Source organism: Ochotona princeps, chromosome 4 (assembly GCF_030435755.1).
Source record: "Ochotona princeps isolate mOchPri1 chromosome 4, mOchPri1.hap1, whole genome shotgun sequence".
Taxonomy (NCBI): Eukaryota; Metazoa; Chordata; class Mammalia; order Lagomorpha; family Ochotonidae; genus Ochotona; species Ochotona princeps.
This window is the reverse complement of record NC_080835.1, coordinates 10,809,991-10,826,898: the sequence shown is the minus strand read 5'-3', so window position 1 is coordinate 10,826,898 and position 16,908 is coordinate 10,809,991. Positions and strand designations below refer to the sequence as shown.

The 16,908-nt window shown below is 40.7% G+C and overlaps 3 protein-coding genes across 3 annotated transcripts; all 3 read left to right on the top strand.

Moving 5' to 3' along the window:
• The first annotated feature begins 563 nt into the window (after window positions 1–563).
• Window positions 564–1,565, top strand: LOC101518545 (olfactory receptor 5A1). The gene has a single exon (XM_004585481.3). It carries the CDS (start codon window positions 564–566, stop codon window positions 1,563–1,565), a length of 1,002 nt encoding a protein of 333 aa, XP_004585538.3.
• Window positions 1,566–8,146: 6,581 nt separating this feature from the next.
• LOC101518299 (olfactory receptor 4D6) lies at window positions 8,147–9,091 on the top strand. Its single transcript, XM_004585480.2, has one exon. It carries the CDS (start codon window positions 8,147–8,149, stop codon window positions 9,089–9,091), a length of 945 nt encoding a protein of 314 aa, XP_004585537.2.
• Window positions 9,092–15,252: 6,161 nt separating this feature from the next.
• LOC101518065 (olfactory receptor 4D9-like) lies at window positions 15,253–16,188 on the top strand. The gene has a single exon (XM_004585479.2). The coding sequence runs from the start codon at window positions 15,253–15,255 to the stop codon at window positions 16,186–16,188; it is 936 nt and encodes a 311-aa protein (XP_004585536.2).
• Window positions 16,189–16,908: the final 720 nt, after the last annotated feature.

Here is a 16,908-nt window from a genome sequence, read left to right as displayed (position 1 = left end):
GGACGGCCCAATGCTTTGGGACCCTGCACCCGTGTGGGAGACCTGGAGGAGGTTCCTGACTCCTGGCTCCGGATCGGCACAGCACCAGCCGTTGTGCTCACTTGGGGAGTGAATCACTGGGCAGAAGATCTTCCTCTCTGTCTCTGCTCCTCTCTGTAGATCTGACTTTGTAATAATAATACATAAATCTTCAAAAAAAGACATGCAAATGCAGTGCTTAAAAAAATCTGTGAAGTAATCACTATCTTTCAGTTTTAAATATAAATTAATTAAAGCAAGAGATGCTATCCAAAACGATGTAATGAATAAACAGTGGAGAAACAGTTGATTTCAGAAAGTCTAAATCCTAAATTTAGACTTCTATTGGCTACGCCATCCTGCCTACATATTTGGGACACTGAATTGCAATTGCCTTGGAGAGAGAAAAACTGAGGAAACGACGGGTAGGGTGCAAAAGGAGAGAAGAAAAGGTAGAGATAGAGCTTCTGGGTGAAACTGCAACCCTCTATCATTCTCCTCCCTCCCTCATCTGCATTTGGAATAATTTGTTAACACTCCCTGTCATGAGGATTCTCGTTATCCAGGTCTACATCTTGTCCTTGTGGTCCATGAGAAACATGCACACAGCCAAGACCTACAACAGTTCCTCAGTGACCATGTTCATCCTACTGGGATTCACAGACCATCCAGAACTCCAGGTCTTCCTCTTTGTGACATTCCTGGGCATCTATCTTGTGACTTTGGCCTGGAACTTGGCCCTCATCTTTCTGATCAGAAATGACCCTCATCTGCACTCACCAATGTACTTCTTTCTTAGCAACTTGTCCTTCATTGACATCTGCTACTCTTCCGCTGTGGCTCCCAAGCTGCTCGCTGACTTCTTCCAGAAGCAGAAGACCATATCCTTCGTGGGCTGTGCGGCTCAATTTTTCTTCTTTGTCGGGATGGGTCTGACTGAGTGCTTCCTCCTCACATCTATGGCCTATGACCGGTATGCTGCTATCTCCAGCCCCTTGCTCTACACAACCATTATGTCTCAGAGCCTCTGTACACGCATGGTGCTGGGTGCCTATGTGGGAGGGTTCCTGAGCTCCATGATCCAGACCTGTTCCATCTTCCGGCTTTATTTCTGTGGTCCCAACATCATCAACCACTTCTTCTGTGACCTCCCACCAGTCCTGGCGTTGTCTTGTTCTGACATCTTCCTCAGTCAAGTGATCAATTTCCTGGTGGTGGTTGCTGTTGGAGGGACATCGTTCCTCATTCTCCTCATTTCATACAGTTACATAGTGTCTGCTGTCCTGAAGATCCGCTCCCTGGACGGCCGATGGAAAGCCTTCAATACCTGTGCCTCACACCTAATGGTGGTGACATTGTTATTTGGGACAGCCCTTTTCATGTACTTGAGACCCAGCTCCAGCTACTCACTAGGTAGGGACAAGGTGGTGTCTGTGTTCTATTCGCTCGTGATCCCCATGTTGAATCCTCTCATTTACAGTTTGAGGAACAAAGAGATCAAGGACGCCCTGTGGAAGGTGTTGGAGAGGAATTTCCCCAGGTCATGAGCTGTAGCTTCCCAATTACTGGATACTTAAATGGTGCCAGGCGCGACCTTCACCTCTGCTGTACAGAAGGAAGACATGAGGGGTTCATCTTTGAAAAACGGAGACTCCTCACCTGCTGCCTCTTACTGTTCTTCATGGTCACCACTCTCTTGACCCAACCAAAGAAAACAAAAGCAGAAAGAAATCTCTTCAGCGAAAAATAAAAACCAAAAACAGAATTTCTCCCCGTAATACCCCAATTCTCATAATAATCACAAACACTAGCCTTTATTGGTTACTTATTATGCAGCAGCACAAAAGCGTTTTAATTAAAAGGTACCTCGCAATGCTACAGTGTCTAATTTTTTTTAAGATTTATTTATTTTTATTGCAAAGGCAGATACACTGAGAGGAAGAGAGACAGAGAGGAAGATCACTCTCTAAGTAGCTGCCATGGCCAGAGCTGCACCGATCCAAAGCCAGGAGCCAGGAACTCCCTCCAGGTCTCCCATGCGGGTGCAGGGTCCCAAGGCTTTGGGCCGTCCTCAACTTCTTCCCAGGGCACAGGCAGGGAGCTGGATGGGAAGTAGGGCCATGGGAGTTAGAACAGGCACATATATGGGATCCCAGCACATTCAAGGCGAGGACTTTAATCACTAGTCCACTGTGGCAGGCCCTGCTACAGTGTCTATTACACCATCTTTATGTTAAAAATATATATATAAGGAAACATGGTCTCAACAGGAAAACTGACTTGGTCATGGCTGTGCAAGAATAAGGAGGCAGAACTCTGATTCAGATGTAGATCTTCATCACTCCATTTCCATGTTCTATCCACATACAGCAACAAACAGCCCTGAAGTCACACAAAAAAGTTTCGTGACTATCATATGGCAGAGTTTAACAAGACACTCTATAAAGTTGAGGCAAATTATGAAAACAATCCTCCTATTCCATTAAACACTCGTTTTAAGATCTCTCTGATGGGCTTTTTCATTTTGGTGACCAAACCATTTCCTGAACAAATACTGAACGGTATTATCTTTTGCTGCCATTTCTCTCTGCCATTTCTCTCTGTCTCAGCTAAGGCATGGCCATGTCCAATAGGATCACACCCGTACCTTTCTCTTTCCAATTTTAGTCAACAAATTGGCTAGCATCATCCGATTTTATCCGTCCCATTCTTTCACTCATTGTCACCTGACTTCATTTCATAAATGCATGCCTACTTTGATCTGCATACTAAAAAATTCTCCTTTATTTCTTTTATTAAAAAACCCCAGTTTCCTCTTCTGAATGTGTTAACTCTGGTAGCCGCATATTCAGGTATTATTTATTTTCTGCATCTTGAAAGAGTGTCATTTCTCCTTCACAGAAGGAACCAATGGAGCAATGTCCATCACAACATTCCTGCTTAAATCCTCTCTCCCAGTCCTTCCGGTTATGGACACTTCCAACACACTCATTTACCTATTAACATAGGTCTGTTCAATATACAGAGATGCTATTTTATTTCATTATTCAGACTAAAAAGTTCATTATTTCCTTCTTGTCTGAAAGAGTATAAGCATACAGTGGGAGGAGTGATTTCTACTCAGATCTCCTGGATTGTGTTGTCGTCTAAATACACCCCAGAAAAGGCCAAGAAAATGAATAATGATCCCTGAAAATAACACATTGTCATCCCTTGGGATCCACTAGGAACTGATTCCATGACTCCCAAGAACAACAAAATCCCTGAATGCTCATGTTCCTAACTTAAATCAACATAGTATTTGTACATAACCTATGTACATCTTCTTGTGTATTTTACATCATCTTTAGAATATTTATAACATCTAATATAATGTAAATTATACATTGCTAGTTGTTAACTATATTAGCCACAAAAATAATATCAAGAAAAATATCTTGGGATGGGTATTAGAATGCAGCACATTAACCTACATCCCATATGAATGCAGGTTCATGTCCCAACTGACCCAGTTGAATCCAGTTCCTTGTTAATGTGCCTGGGAAGGCAGCAGATGTGGATCCCAGCTACCCAAGTAGAAGACTCAGATTGTTAGGCCACTGCCTCCCAAGTCACACAGCCAGTGAGTGAAATCTAGCTTCCAATTCAAGCATGTGGCTCCCAAAGCTAAGCTGCTCATTCTTGTCTTATATTGGCTCACAGTGGGCCCATAATTAGGATAATGGTGGACATGTTGGTGGCAACCCAGTTATATTATCCAGAGAAAATACTAAAGAAATTCACTTCAGGCCTGGCATGTTGGCTCAGCGGCTAAAGCCTCATCTGGTAAATGCCAGGATCCTATAAGAGCAACGGTTTGTGTTCTGGTTGGTTGCTCCACTTCCCATCCAGCTCCCTGCTACTGGCCTAGGAAAGCAGTAAAGGATGACCCAAAACCTTGGGACCCTACACCTGCATAGGAGAGCTGGAAGAAGCTCCTGTTCCTAGATTCGGGTCAGCTCAGTTCTAGCCATTGTGGTCACTTGAGGAATGAACAAGCAGATGGAAGATCTTTCTCTCTGTCTCTCCTCTCTGTAAACCTGTCTTTCCAATAAAAATAAATAAATCTTTAAAAAAAAAAAGATTCACTTCATAATTCCCCTTCCCCTTTGCTCTACTACTTTGTCTTCCCAGTGCCCATCTACCAATTGGAGGTAAAGAAGCAGAGGCCACACTTATATAAAGATATTCACATTGCAATGAGGTGACTGCTTCACATTTACATAACATTTAGAAATGCATAATACATTCACCTAAGCATGAAGTCATTTAATTGAGTTACATAAGTAACATAAGGATGTGAGTATGGTGGTAACAACAGGTGATGTAGGATAAAGCTTAAATAAAATTGGCTTAAATAGATTATTTTTCTGTTCTTATTTTATTGCAGTGAAGCAGTAAGCAGAAGAGTTAGAGAATGCTAAGACATCCCTACCAAGGTTTCAAATGTCAATCGTCACTCCTACCTACATTCACTGAGGGCTACAAGGTGCATCATTAGAAATGCATGCCAGTGAAATGCAGTTCCTGACCCTTGAAGATTTGTTCTTATGAAGATGAAAAACACATATAAACTATTATAATGACAAATGAGATCTTTTAAGTTTAAGCAAACTAATAGATCTCCTCTTACGCTCTAAAAAAAGTTTAGACCTACCAAGAGAACAGCAGTGAGCAGCTAGATCAAAGTCAGAAGCTTAGTTACTGATAGTGCACAGTGGTCCAGCAGGTTGAATCTCCTGCAAAGCTAGCATCCCATATGAGCACCTACTCAAGCCCAATCTGCTCTGCTTATGTTCCTGCTCCCTACTAATACACCTAGGAAGGAAGGAGATGATGGCAGAAATACTTGGACCCCTACCTTGTGGGAGATCTGGATGGAGTTTCTGGCCCCTGGCTTCAGCCTGACTCAGCCAATTGTTATGGCCAACAGATATCTCTTATCTTTCTATCTCTCCCTGCCTCCCACCATGCTTCCTTACCTCCTTGTCCCCCTCTATCACTCTGCCTTTCAAATGAATAAATCCTTTTAGGGAAAAAACAGACCTTTTTTAAGAAAGAAGGAAGGAATGGAGGAAGGAAAGAAGGAAGGAAGGAAGGAGAGAAAGAAAGAAAAAAGAGAAAAAGGAAAGAAAGAGAAAACAAGAAAGAAAGAAAGAGTTAAAAAGACAGGGATTTAGCTGTTTTAATTTTTCCCCCAAATTCACCAGCCATCTAAATCATTTCTACGTTCCTAGAAAGCATTGAGCAAGAGGGGACCATGAAAGCAAGTGTGTCAATTCTATTTCAGCCCTTCCTGGGAAACATAGGAAGAGAAGTGGGTTCTCACATGTTTACTGAGATATTTGAGGTTCCTCAATTCTCACCCACTAAGAGACTCCTAGCTGAAGTCCCTTCCATAATCAGACTTCTGTACTAGGAGGTGCATTCTAGTGGAACACTGCTGTGAGTATCTCCAAGCTGGGGAGGAAGGGGAGAAACTCTCCAAGCATAAGTTGAGGCCTCTGCATAAGGAAGGTCATATCCAACACCTGGGTCTTCAAATACTATTACCAGCCCAATAAAGATAATGAATTTCTTTATGAATATTTTAGAAAAATGAAAATAAGATCTAAATGTTAGGTTTTTGTTATCAAATACCACTTCCTCTAATCAAAATAATCCAAGTACCCTGAACTCATCAAGATCATAATTCATGTGATGTAACCCATGCCTGGTTTCTCGAGCTGACAGTAAACTCCAGGAGGGTGGGGATCATATTTGTCCTTTCATCCAATCTTGTCACATGAAATTGGCTCTTGAATTTTGTTGATAAAACTACCATAATGGGTACAAATGATACAAGGACTTCATGTCAATTCCATATTGAGAGTCTAGGAAGTAGCCTTTGAGTATTCCTCTGACTTTCCTTCAGAAAGAGAGAGAGAGGCATATATATATATATATATAGATATATATATAGACACATTCCTTATTAACTTTTTAATAAATCCCATTGCATCTGCAACAGGCAAATTCTTCATTGAAAATTACATTTCCTACAACTATCAGACACAATTCCCTGTGCTGGTTGTTATATTAGACTTCTGACACAGTCTATGGAAACAGTGCAGGTCGTTCATGTGTTTGGATGAAGAGAGGCAGAGCACTGGCAATGGCAGGCTCAGCTTGCTAACACAAAGGTAGGTGAAGACAAATTGAGCTCAGGACACCAAGAGTTGTGCTATTTTAACACTGTTCAGTCTTCAGTCCTTGGAAAACAAGCTATTCATTTCAGCTCTTGAGGAATATGTCATTTGAACAACAACAACAAAAAAAAACCCTTAGGTCAATTAAGATTCTTCTACATCTGACTTAAAATATTGGGATTTTCAATACACATTCAAATTAGAATTTGATTTCTAAAAACAAAATCTCACTGCATAAACATTAACTGAACACCTACAATGTGTAGGAGATCAGCTGGCATGGTCACTTTCTTGAAAGGAATTAAACTCTACCTGGAAGCAGGGAGAGAGATACAAATACATAAATTCTGTTAACATGGTGATGAAGTTCATATCTAACATTTGCATGATCCTTTGACATACAGTCTCACAATGTGTTGATTCAGTAAACTGATCTAGATATCAACACAAGGCTAAGGGTAGAGAAGAGAAAAAAGCTTGTTGGGAAATTATTAGTGTCTCTGATATCCATTTGTTCATTTATTCCAAATGAATCATTAAGGAAATGATTTATATCAGATGACAACTGGAGATACACGGCTGACAAATGGAAGTCTTGGCTTCAGAGAGCTTAACATTTAAAAGGCAGGACTAGATCATAAAAAGCAAATTGTATTTTAAAAAGCCATATGCTTTCCACTTAATAGGAGATTCTGGAGTTTCTAGAAGAAGATCCTGAGATTCCTAAAAAGTTCAGTTGCTCAGGACCACAAAGAGAAAATTAAAAATACTTAAATCTGACCTTTGAGGTTGCTCTTTGGAACAAGCTGTGCCTAAGCTAAATAACGCAGCCCAGTGGTTAGAAAATAGAAAGGCCAGTGTCCTGATCTGACACTGAACTTGATAGTCTAGAACCTTTAAGGTAATTGACAGGAAGAGTAGGTGGAATAATAATTCAGAAATTAACTAGGCAATACGTAGCTACAATCTCAGTTACTGGAGACGTAAGTTGGTTTGTCCTTCTCTCTACTAAAAAATCACAGCCAATACCAAAGAAAAATTGGGATTATTATATCCATGCACCTCTTTTTTTTTTTTATTAAAATGGCTTTCTTAGAAAACTTTACAGCAACTAAAAGGAAAAATACAATAAATGTAATGGCAGTGTTCAAGTTAATAATTAAAATCTTTTATTTCAAATTTTAAGTAGGTATACAAGCCCAACATTAAAATATTTTATATAATGCACTTTCACTCCAAAAGTTATGAAAATATTTCTTAAATTTTATTCTAACAATTCAACCGTATTAAACTTTGATATTTATGTTGTCAGAATGATAAAATCTTCTCCAGTATTCCATTTCAATAAGAAATTAAAAGGCATGGCAACCTGTTTTAGCTGATAAAAAGAAATCAAATATGCATGCGCAATTTAGAATCAGACTTGTTTTTTTAATTACCTCAATCATCAGGTAAAGATTAGAAAACTAACATGTCATTTGATATTGTAAGTCTGTTTCTGGAAATTCTTCTTTAAGAAATCACAGATGTATATGGAGATTTATTCAATATGCTGAATGCAGCATTATTTGAAAGTACTAATTAGGGCTGACTAGGCAGAAAACAAACCACTGGCAAAATGGTCACAGTCCATTCATCTCTCCCTAGTCAGAGTAAAGATAACAGAGTATAAACGTTCTTCTTGTTTATTTGGCGCACTCACAAAAGGAAAGACTTTCCAGAACACAAAGGCAAGGCTTTGGCACATTTGTTCTGAGTAAACATGTTGACCTGGATTGTAATGTTGACATAGCCTTATAACAACAGTCATGCATGATAAATAATGCTACCATCTCACAACATCAATATGCCTTATCTCTGCATGTCTTTTCCCAAGGTGGACCCAGAGAAGTCATCCCATCATGGACCAAACCAACTACACCAATGTGAGGGAGTTTGTATTCCTGGAACTCACTCACTTTCGGGAGCTTGAGTTCTTCTTCTTTGTGATCTTTCTTCTTGTGTATATAACAACCATTTTGGGAAATGCACTCATTGTCATCACAATCACCTTTGAGTCTCGCCTCCACACGCCCATGTACTTTCTGTTACGAAACAAATCAGTCCTGGATATTGTTTTTTCTTCTATCACTGTCCCCAAGTTCCTGGTGGATCTTTTATCAGAGAGAAAAACCATCTCCTACAATGGCTGTTTGACACAGATTTTTTTCTTCCACTTTGCTGGAGGAGCAGATATTTTTTTCCTCTCTGTGATGGCCTATGACAGGTACCTTGCAATAGCTAAACCCCTACATTATGTGACCATTATGAGGAGAGAGGTGTGGGTGGCCTTAGTAGTGTTTTCCTGGGTGGGTGGTGGTTTGCATTCAATTGTCCAGGTAATTTTAATGCTTCCACTCCCCTTCTGTGGCCCCAACATCCTGGATGCCTTCTATTGTGATGTACCCCAGGTGGTAAAACTGGCATGCACTGACACCTTTGCTTTGGAGCTCCTGCTGATCTCCAACAATGGACTGGTGACACTGGTGTGGTTCCTCCTCCTCCTTGGTTCATATGCTGCCATTCTGGTGATGCTGAGTTCTCACTCCGGGGAGGGGAGAAACAAGATCCTCTCCACCTGCACATCCCACATACTGGTGGTGACACTCCACTTTGTGCCTTGTGTTTACATATACTGCCGGCCCTTCACCACTCTGCCCATGGACACAGCCGTGTCCATCAATAACACAGTCATCACCCCAATGCTGAACCCCCTGATCTACAGCCTGAGGAACCAAGAGATGAAATCATCCATGAGGAGACTGCAGAGGAGGCTCGTGCCTTTAGACCACAATAAGCTGGGGTGAGCAGTGAGATGACCTGTAGACGCGAAAGACAAATTTTGTTTTTCCCAGACTGCTGGTCTAAGAGTAAGACACAGCTACCTCTTTCCCCTTCAGTCATTTTATTGTATATCTTCATGGCCATTCAATTCTATTACGGGGGATATAAGAATGAAAGGAAGAGATGAAATTAAACAATGAGCCCCTGGAAGTATAAGATTGATATCTGGAGTGGGAATTTGGGTTAGCAGTTAAGTCCCAGTAGGGATGACCACATCTCATATTGAAATGCCTGAATTCAAGTCCCAGCTTTGCTTCTAATTCCTGCTTCCTGGTAATGCATTATACCCTGGAGGCAGCACTGATGGCTCAAATATATGGGTCATACCACCCACATGAAGACCTAGATTAAGTTCATAGGTCCAAGCCTTAGCTGTTGTAGGAATTTGGGAAGTGAAGCAGAGGGTATGTAACACCAGTTTCTCTACCCCTTATTTTTTTTCACATCACTCAAATTAAATTTAAAAACTCTTAATGAACCAGCCAAATTTTCTTCTTTAAAAAGTCAAAATCAATCACCTAATGTTCTTTTAGTGCAACACTTACCTCGTGTTCAACCGCTTGTTACATGGAGCTACAATTACATTCCTAGAAGGTTATCATACAGAAGTATGTCCATGACTGTCAGGGTGATATTTGCAAAGGTTAGCACTGCCCTTAGGATTCATCATCCTATTCAATTGCTGTTTCCTGCTATCTATGCCCAATTCCTAACAGTGTATTTATACAGAATAGATATATTAATTTATTCATTTTTTATTAAGTGACTCCGCTCTCTCCAATCAATGATTAAAACAATTTGTGGATTTTATGTTTTGACTACAGAATCTTAAGTATATTTTGCTAATTACTGAAACAGAATCTTAAATATATTTCACTAATTACTTTTTCAAAGAATATTTTAAATTGTGTTTTCATATATCTACATAGACAAATCTAAACATGGACCAAGTACTTTCTGTTCTTTGGCATATTCTCCTGAGTTATCCACTAAAATTAATTTCAGAATTTTAGTTTGGGGTCATAGCTGCATAAAATCCCACAATTAACTTACATTCTGTTAATCTGAAGTTCCTTCTTCCCTTTATTTTATCATTCCATTTTATGCCCAGGGTTTTTATGACTGGAGCTAAAGTATACTTTTTGTCTAGGTGTGTGCAACCAATTCAAAACAAGTTATCATAATTAAAACTTTCTAAGAAATATTTTAATGCCCTCAATGCCCCTATTAGAAAAGAAAACAAACTGGTTTGGGGATTATTTAGGAATAACTGCTGGATCATTGTTGGAATCTACCTCTCTCCCAGGGAAGAATTCCAAGAGAGTACATAGGTAGAGAGATGATGGATTTCCTTTCCCTGTAGTGTTGCTTCAAATCCCACTTTTAATCTTCAATAATCACTTAAAATAGGCTTTCTTGAAGAGAGAGAACTCAGAGAATAACAACTGAATATCTTTTTTTAATGCTATGATGCATTAACAATTGGCCAAGAAGATTCTAGAGCAACACATACCTATCAACATCTGCAAAGGAGACACTGAGCCAAGACTCTTGATTGCCTGACAGTCTTCTCAACGTTTTTAAAAATTATTGCCTCCAAGGAGGCTACTTAGACATTTTTTTCATAACTTCCTGCCCCCCAAGAAAATTTAATGCCAAAGATATACTGTATGTCTTTTTATGTACTGAGGTCCTTCAAAGGGACACTAAACATTATGATATCTAAAACAAATGTTTGGGGCCCGGCGCCATGGCCTAGCGGCCAAAGTCCTCGCCTTGAAAGCCCCGGGATCCCATATGGGCGCCGGTTCTAATCCCGGCAGCTCCACTTCCCATCCATCTCCCTGCTTGTGGCCTGGGAAAGCAGTTGAGGACGGCCCAAAGCCTTGGGACCCTGCACCCGTGTAGAAGGTTCCCGGCTTCTGATCGACGTGCACCGGCCCGTTGCGGTTCATTTGGGGAGTGAAATATCGGATGGACGATCTTCCTGTCTGTCTCTCCTCCTCTCTGTATATCCGGATTTCCAATAATAATAAATCTTAAAAATAAATAAATAATTAAAATAAAACAAATGTTTGGCTCCCCCAAGAACCAACTGGTGCTCCTTTGGATAGACAGACTCCATTAATGAATGATTTTAGGTGTTTTCACATTTCAATGTTTTCTTAAATTTTAGAGATTCACTGACTAGATGGTGTTATATATCCTGTTATCTTGCAAGAATTAAAAAAAAGAGAGAGGGATAAATGTGAACACTGGGGTATGTGGGTGTGTGTACATGTATGCATTTATACACACATATACACACAAATACACACACACGCAGATGCAGTGGTGACTTGGGAAATGCATAATAACTCCCATTGGAGGTATGTTACCAGGAGACTGTCCATTCTATTCCACACTCATACCCAATAAAATCCCCTTTGCTGATTCTTGCATTAAGCATGGACCTGAGAGACTAGTGTCCCTAGCAAGAAAACCATGGAACATGCAGAAGAGCCAAGATAACGTGACTTCTTGGTTCTGCCCTCTCCAGTGTGAAGGCTGACAAGAAGACACTGAAATCTGGCACAATTCATCCTCACAAAGATTTCACCTTCAGTCATAATACTTCCCAGATATCGTATGCACCAAGATCCAGTACCCAATCTCAGACACTATAAATCCATGGTCGGACACTGAAAGACTGAGGTAAGAAAAGGGCATCGCACTGTCAGAGTGTGTGATATTATGGCTAATATGTGAATACAATCGGCATAAACATGTAACTGGTAACTGGTACATGAAACACTGAAAAACCATTTAAATCGTTTGGGAAAGGAAAAAATGCATGAATGCATTTAAATGCTAAATATTATGAAATAGAAAATTTCATCATAAGGAGTCACAAACATGGGGTCAAGTAGGATAAAAAAGAAAAGAGGGAAGTTTGTATTTCACAGAAAATGGAGCTGCATAAAAGTAGATGGGATATTTTTCAGGCTGTGCTTTATCCTTGGTATAAAACATACTCTGCCTCCAAACATATGACTTCTGCCTGAATTCCTTTAAAATCTGCAGAGGTCTCGAAGGCCGTCCACATGTCCCAGGAACATCAGAGATAGGATATGGGAACTCACCGACTTAGTACCCAAGCCTCTGCCCCTGTTGATTAACTCACACAAGTTCACTGAAGCAAAGGAGACGCAATTGGTTCAAAGAGTAGTTGTTCTTTTCAAGGTAACATTTTACATTTTGCAAATGTCTTCATAAACAACTATTTATGAGAAGGAAGATTCCATTAGGTTGAATGAAATACTCAGCAGGTCAGAAGAACTTGGGATTCAGTACTGATATTATACTGAACTAAGGAGTGGCAGATGTATAAAAAAAAGGGGAAATTATGTGCAATAAACCGTTACAGGTGCAGAAGAGAAGCGAGTGACGGGAATGTCAGAGACACAACATGGGATCTATCTGGGGTGTTAGCAAAGTTTCATAGGAATGAATACTCCAGTGCTTACTTTGGTAACACATACACTAAAACAGGAATGATAAAGAGATTGTTATGACCCTACAAAAGGAATGAACACTCCAGACCTGAGTATATAAATACGAGTGTTTGCCAAGACAGAAAGATGGGATACTCCGAGGCAAGAAGGATGTGGTAGCTTGAGGGGCAAATGGAACACAAATCCAAAGATATAGTACAACAATAACTTGCCTAACATTGGAGCCACTGAAACAACCAAAGGAAACAGGCCACACGTATTCCAAGAATGTAGGAGAGTACGATGCCACAGCAGGAGTTTAACTTGTAGCCTCTGGGCAATAATGAACCTTTGGAAAATTGCAAACAAAGTAATAAGACAATTTCATTTAGGATGATTTGGAATAATGTCGATTAAAGAAAAAAAGAGACCAATTAGTGAACTCTTACAAAGTCCAAAGAGAGGTCTCAAGGGTTTAGTTGAGGATGCAAAGAGGAAACAAATTTAGAAGACTGAAAAAGAGGAACCCCCAAATAAGCTCATTGAGCACAGGACACTGCTTCCTTGGAATGTGGGTAGTTGGGAACAGGTCTTTCCATGCAATGCACCACCTGTGGAGGTAGCTGTGCCCACAGAGATAGGATGAATTGTGAAAATAAGTCAGCAACTACAGTATATTTATCCATGTAATTTTCAAGGTTGTTTTTATACAGCCCCAGCACAGTGCCTCCCAGCTGCACCCTGAAGTGCAGACCACATAACTATGCAATGGTGCCAGACGACTCACAGATGCGTAGCCCTGGAGGAATTTTTCTGAGAGCTAATTTTGTCACACTACCACCATTGTAAGTCTTCCCAGAAATTATTGAAATGACTTATGGAAAACGTGTGGGGACTGTCAATGACCTCCTTGACCACAAGCTTGCAGTGTGGCCTTCTACACATAGCTTAAGCACAGAGGGAACTTTTCTTTAACATTCATACATCCAAAGATATCTCACACTTGACTCTAACAGGGAAAATGCAATGAATTAAGAATTCTTTTCTTGGGATATTCCCTTTCCTCCTTGACCAGGACTTCATCATCATCATAATTTTTGTAAGAAAATCTACCATCTACAGGGAGGAAGAGAGTAATCGTCATTAGTTCCATATTGAGTTGATTGAATGTGAACATGCTGATTTATGCATTGCTGGGAAGTGTGAGACCCAAATGGAACAGGCACGGGCTGACATTTACAGGAAGAAATCGGGAAGATATTCATCTTCACCTGTACTGCCCACGTCACTGTGGTAACCTGGCCTCTTGTGACCTGTCCCTAAAAGTACAAATCCAAAGTTCAGTTGTTTTCTTCCTGAGTAGGGCCATTTCCATCTTGGTCATCTCTTTGTTTTGTTTTATTGTTATTATTATTTTCTATGATGTGATTTTCTATGATGTGATTTTGACTCCTCCCTTATCTTCTTTGTATTGAACCTTATCATTTATCCCCAATTATCAGTATCCATGCAATGAAACACACACACACATTTTAAGTGAATTGCAAAAGAAGGGCAATTACCTAAAATTCCATTTTGATATAGAAATGAAGCTGAGGAGATGATGAAAGCCACAACTAAAGTGTTGAAAAAAATCAATACAAAGTCACTTATACAAATTATTCTTGGAATTATATATTCTGAAACTGGCAGGCGAAATGAGGCTACGAGTGCTAGTAAGAGTTGCCAGAAGGAAATAGTTGTACTTTCCCTCTGTCACTGACTTTTTATATAAGTTTGGAAATGTAGTTTACTCTTAAATTTATTGATTAATTGAGAATGATAATACATTCCCCTCTAGCCTCAGAGAATGTCAAGACACATATTATTATAAATGTGCTGTAGATTTTAAAACTGTGATAGGCTGTACAAATGGATCCCTATCATGTTGCTAATGAGTTTATTCCAATGCTTTTAAGTCACAGAAACAAATAGGAACATCAATAAAATGAGAGCTGGCTTGATGCAAACGGAATGAAGAACCCAGAACTCCATCCATGATATCTTAAGGCTCTCTTTTTCAGCAAATTCTTTTTTTTTTTTAAAGATTTATTTATTTTATTGCAAAGTCAGATATACAGAGAGGAGGAGAGACAGAGAGGAAGATCTTCCATCCGATGATTCACTCCCCAAGTGAGCCGCAATGGACCGGTGCTGAGCCAATCCAAAGCCAGGAACCTGGAACCCCTTCCGGAGATCCCACGCAGGGTGCAGGGTCCCAATGCATTGGGCCGTCCTCAACTGCTTTCCCAGGCCACAAGCAGGGAGCTGGATGGGAAGTGGAGCTGCCGGGATTAGAACCGGCGCCCATATGGGATCCCGGGCGTTCAAGGCGAGGACTTTGGCCGCTAGGCCACGCCACCGGGCCCTAGCAAATTCTTAAAGGTGAACATTGAGCTCCTGCTGAGGAAGAGAATGAATGATCTAAACCGCAGCTTGTAATAGGGAGAGAATTAAGGCAAGTAGAATCAATTGATTTCCTGAGTTATACAGCAAGGTATAAACATGTTTGCGATAACTTCTGTGTAAGAGATCAACCTTCACTTGATGTCACTGCCTTGGTAATTGAATATTCCCTTCAAAGGTGTGCATGAAGAAAGAAACATCACCCAATGGCCCTGGAAAATTATACCAAAGTGACTGAATTTATTTTTTGTGGACTTACTCAGTCTCAAGAGCTGAGCTTACTCTTGTTTGTTGTCTTATCGATGGTTTATGTAGCAACTGTCCTATCCAATGTTGCCATCATGGTCACAGTGACGTCTGAGTCTCGCCTTCACACGCCCATGTACTTCTTGCTTCGCAATCTCTCGGTCCTGGACATCTGCTTCTCCTCTATCACTGCCCCAAAGGTCCTGGTCGATCTTCTTTCAAAGAGAAAGACCATCTCATTCAACAGTTGCATGACACAGATGTTTTTCTTCCACCTGCTGGGTGGGGCAGACATTTTTTCTCTCTCGGTGATGGCATTTGATCGGTACATGGCAATCTCTAAGCCCTTGCACTATGTTACTATCATGAGTAAGGGACGATGCACTGCCCTCATTGTGGCCTCCTGGGTGGGAGGCTTTGTCCACTCTATTGTACAAATCAGTCTGTTGCTCCCACTCCCCTTCTGTGGACCCAATGTTGTTGATGGATTCTATTGTGATGTCCCCCAGGTCCTCAAACTTGCCTGCACTGATACTTTCACTCTGGAACTCCTAATGATTTCCAACAATGGCTTGGTCACTACTCTGTGGTTTTTCCTTATTCTTGTCTCTTATACAGTCATCTTAATGATGCTGAGGTCACACACTGGGGAGGCCAAGAAAAAAGCCCTGTCTACTTGCACTGCCCATATCACTGTAGTGACCCTGCACTTCGTTCCCTGCATCTATGTCTATGCCAGGCCCTTCACCGCCCTTCCCACGGACAGAGTTATATCTGTCACCTTCACTATCATCATCCCAGTCCTGAACCCCCTGATTTACACCCTGAGAAACCAGGAGATGAAGTCCGCCATGAGAAGACTGAAAAAAAGACTCACGCTTTCTGAAGGAAGATAGCCTCATGACTGATTATGGATTAAGGTGAAAACATATAACTGAATTCTTTTCTTCCAATATTAGCTATCAAACATTGTGACTCGTCCATACACAGACTATCAACTACTCAAGATTCACACACACAAAGGATCATATATGTTGACTCCTCTCAATTTCTCTGTGTATTGAATATTTCTATGCTTAGAGCCTTTACATATTTTGGAACCACCAATAAACTATAACATTTTCAGTAATGACATATTTGTACCTTCCATGTATAGGTCTTGTTCCTTTCTTTGTATCAATTGCTTTAATTTTTTTAAGATTTATTTATTTTTATTGGAAAGGCAGATGTACAGAGAGGAGGAGGGACAGAAAGGAAGATCTTCCGCCTGATGATTCACTCCCCAAGTGAGCCGCAACGGGCCGGTGCTGAGCCAATCCGAAGCCAGGAACCAGGAACCTCTTCCAGGTCTCCCATGTGGGTGCAGGGTCCCAAAGCTTTGGGCCATCCTCCACTGCTTTCCCAGGCCACAAGCAGGAAGCTGGATGGAAAGTGGAGCTGCCGGGATTAGAACCAGCACCCATATGGGATCCCGGCGCGTTCAAGGCAAGGACCTTAACCACTACGCTATTGCACTGGGCCCTCAATTGCTTTAAATTTAAGGTTATATTTAATTGGACCCAGCAGAATAGCCTAGTAGCTAGATCCTCACCTACATGCACCAGAATCCCATTTGG

Excerpts from the sequence above, each read along its gene's own strand:
- LOC101518299 (XM_004585480.2), top strand. The coding sequence starts at position 8,147 with ATGGACCAAACCAACTACACCAATGTGAGGGAGTTTGTATTCCTGGAA.
- LOC101518545 (XM_004585481.3), top strand. The coding sequence starts at position 564 with ATGAGGATTCTCGTTATCCAGGTCTACATCTTGTCCTTGTGGTCCATG.
- LOC101518065 (XM_004585479.2), top strand. The coding sequence starts at position 15,253 with ATGGCCCTGGAAAATTATACCAAAGTGACTGAATTTATTTTTTGTGGA.